The following is a 3,929-nucleotide window of genomic DNA, read 5'->3' on the forward strand; positions in this document are numbered from 1 at the left end:
CTCTTTATGTGCGGTTATCTTGGGTTTTTATATTTGTATTTAGTATTATTGAGGTATTGAATGTTTGCCTTTTTGTTTGTTGGAATCCGCCCTGAGTCCCCCAGGAGAGATAGGGTGGAATATAAATAAAGTTTTTTTATTATTATTATTATTATTATTATTATTATTATTATTATTTATTGAAAATAAGAAATCTGTGATACGAAGAAATAAAAAACACAATAGAAACATAAATATGTCAAAAGTTGTGAATAGGCAGCCATTGAAAACTTTATTGTCTTTTTGCATGAATCACATACTTCTAGTATCTTTCTCCAGCTGCAACTGAATAAATGGAATTTGAGGCAAATGCTTATCAAACAGGAGTCACTTGGTTGATCTTACATGCTGCTATGCCTTCATTGGGAACTGCTGAAGTTGAAATATCTTCTTCTGCGCTTGTTATAACAACTTGGCCGCAAGTTATAAATTCAACTGCACATTCACGAAACTGCACATGATAAAAAAGAAAGAAAGAAAGAAAGATTTCTGGTCTTCAGTGAAACCACATTCTTTTTTAATACAGTATGACCCCTGTATCCATAGAATTGAGACCCACAGTTTCATTTATTCTCATCCAAAATTGTTTTCTAGGTTCTCCAGCATGAATCTGTGCTGTTCTTAGGGCCAGAAATCCTTCATTTCAGAAAGGTCCATAGTTTCACATATTCACACAAAGTCCAGGAACATATTCACTAGAGATACAAGGGTCATATTGTATAACAAACTACTTCAACAACAACAAAAGTCTACCCAGAGGCCATGAAGAGCTCTTGCCACCAGGACATTCTTCCTACTGTTTAGTTGTAAAAATGCATTCCTATAATCTGAATTCATTAACTTGGTTCCTATCCTCTCAAGCAGCATAAAACAATTTCACTCCATATTCAATACAACAGAACTATAAATATTTAAATATGGCTGGTATATCAATAGTTTCCAGTCCTCGGACTGTTGGATTCAGCTCCCAGAAGTCACTGTCATTATGGTCAATGGATGGGATAAGTGGGAGTTGTAATCCATCTGTGGCCCAAATTTAGCAAGCACTGATCTAAATAAATGACACCAAGTGACAAGCCATTAAGAGTACACTTGCTTGCCCCAACAATGAACACTATATTTTAAATCTATACGCAATTATCAGCATGTAGCCAAATCTCCAAGATGGATTTCACTATAATCACAATTTTCATTACTGTTTTAACATAGAGCATACCTGTTTGTTCAGAAAAATGTAGATGATGGGGTTGTATACTGGACTAGTCTTTGAGAGATACGTTGGGATGGTTGCAGCCAAAGGTGAAATATTTAGTGCTGGATGAAAGACAACAGTTAGAGCAAAGATAGTGTAGGGCAACCAACAGATCAGAAATGCCACCACCATCACAAGGACCATAATCACAGCTTGAAATTCTTCTTCAGGATTACTTTTTCCTCCCAATTGTTCAATTTTCTTGTTTAGCTGTCAAATCAAATCGATAACATTAGTCATTTGATGAAATCTGCTTATTCAACTAGTTAAGAGTTTATGCTAATCATACATCTGTAATGTGACTAGTAAATACTGTATTTCCCCTATTCTAAGATCCACTTTTTCCCTACATAAACATCTATAAAAATGGGACACAACTTAGAATTGTGGGTGCATCTTATGTGTTGTTTTGTTGTATTATTATTGTTGTTATGTCTTTTGTGGTACTGAAATTAGGGTGCATCTTACAATCAATGGTACATTACACTTGAAAAAATATATAATAAAGTGCCTGAAAGTTTATATCTTTCATATCACTGTTGCCATATGTTTCAAATAAGTCAGAGAAGACATACTACTAAATTGATAGGAAAAAGTTTCAGCATGTTTATTGCTGTGCTGTAAAAATACAATAAAATCATCATTTAAATAAAATGTGTATGTGTTTATGGTTTTAGTGTTCACAGGTAGATTTTTTTCTCCAAATACAGGAATATTTAGGTCATCCATACCATAAACGATATGGCCTGCACCGTTTATGCCTTTTCTCTCATATTCATTTCTGTTAGTATCTCAAATGGCCAAGCAACTACAGGAGGCTATTGATTGTATTTGACAATTTGGTCCTTGTTTCTATATTTTTATTTGTAGTTTAGGGCATTTACTTTTTTAAAAAAAAAACCTAAATTTAAAAATATTTTTGAGTCTGAGATGGTTTTGTATCATGTCAGGCAATTAAGAATATGAAAATAGTCAGGAATCTTGAAGGAAAGCTATCCTGGCAGTCAAAAAGTATGGGATGAAATTAATTAGCAAATAGAATTATATCTAAAGGTTTTCTTACATTTGAAGGTTTTGAGTATTGAATCTCGTGCAAAGGAAAGACAGCAAGACTAACAATGTACATTCTCCATAAATACGGAATGTATTATTATTTGCATTTTTGTTTTCAGCTTGACAAGTGCAAAGTCATATATTAATTTGTAATTTGTGGGGTGAGGAGGTTTGTGTGATTTAATGTGTTTGCTTGTGTGGTGTGTTCATTTTTAATGTATTTTTTTAAAAAAAATTAAAAAATCAACAAATAGAAAACACACATATTTACTTGACTACTTACCCCATGTAATGACCTAATGACATTGCCATAAGAAAATCCAATGATCAAAACAGGAATGAAGAAGCAGGAGAGGAAGTATACAATCAGGTAGCTATAGTTGTTCCAGGATCTTTCTTCCCAGCCAATCGAGCATGAGGTCTGAACTCCTTCAGGACCATATGAACTCCAGCCAAAGAGGGGCACCACAGCCCAGAAAAGACAGAAAACCCAGATAAAACCAAGTAGCTGGTAACCTCTTTGAGTGCTCATCTGGAGGGTTCCTAAAGGTTGGCATACCACATTGTATCTTTCATATGCTAAAATTGTCAAGGACCAGAGAGAAACAATTCCTGGAAAACAATGAGAAGATCTAAACAACTAGAAATCACAAGGCCACAATATGTCAGATTGCAACACTGTTCTTCAAATTTCCTTTCCATACATACTAGAAAGTAAAACATACTGATTTAATGAAACATATTCCCCAAATCTCTCTCTCTCTATATATATATATATATATACACACACACACACACACACACACAAGCACACACAAACTTTTGAGCAACAATTTGGAAGCCATATTGAAATCTATAGATTTCCACAAATGAAACGAATCAATTTGTCCTAAACATGTGGTAAAAACACGCAGGGCTCAGGACTACTACTGGAATATGTCCCATTGAACCCAAGGACAACTGAATTGGAATAGAAAATGATAGTAATTATATCTGCCAACGATATCTTACTTTTCCCAAGCAATGGGTGGTTATCTTAACTTAGTAGAATCCAAGGGCCTCTCATAAATCATCATGCAAGAAAGGATAACATTTCATGGTTTATTTAGTGATAGAAATGTTAAGATAGTTTGGCATTTTAGTTGTTGCTCTTTAAGTTCGTGCTCAGCTTCATCAATATTTTGGATGTACGGCATATAACAAGAGAGAAACAAAGAGCAGCAGCAGTAATCCAGTTATTTTGCTTACCAAAATAATTGACTGCAAATCCTTGGAAAATGCAGAATCGCCGTCCCAGAAAGAAATATCCATGGTAGTTTGTAGCTATCACAATAGTGGTGCCACAGATAGACATCATAAGATCTGAAAAGGAGAGGTTTAGAATGAATATGTTGATGGGATTCCGGAGCTGAGGGTTCTTCAAGGTTACTGCAATAACCAAAAAATTATTAAATATTGAAAACAATGCATTAATGAACATCAGGAAAGCTAAGACTCCATATCCAGCTCTTGGGAAAATTGTAGGTCTCACAATATAATCCTCCTCTGCTTCAAGCACAAGAGAACTTTCATTCTCCATGATAGC

General features: G+C 34.5%; 1 protein-coding gene across 1 annotated transcript; it reads right to left on the bottom strand.

The window, feature by feature from the left end:
- Positions 1-245: 245 nt before the first annotated feature.
- On the bottom strand, positions 246-3,929 carry LOC132776103 (opsin-VA-like). Its single transcript, XM_060777329.2, has 4 exons — positions 3,593-3,929; positions 2,628-2,956; positions 1,256-1,501; positions 246-490 (listed from the first exon to the last, which is right to left on the bottom strand). Exons 1-4 carry the CDS (start codon positions 3,921-3,923, stop codon positions 356-358), a joined length of 1,041 nt encoding a protein of 346 aa, XP_060633312.2. The 5' UTR covers positions 3,924-3,929; the 3' UTR covers positions 246-355.

Source organism: Anolis sagrei, chromosome 5, assembly GCF_037176765.1.
Source record: "Anolis sagrei isolate rAnoSag1 chromosome 5, rAnoSag1.mat, whole genome shotgun sequence".
Classification (NCBI taxonomy): Eukaryota; Metazoa; Chordata; class Lepidosauria; order Squamata; family Dactyloidae; genus Anolis; species Anolis sagrei.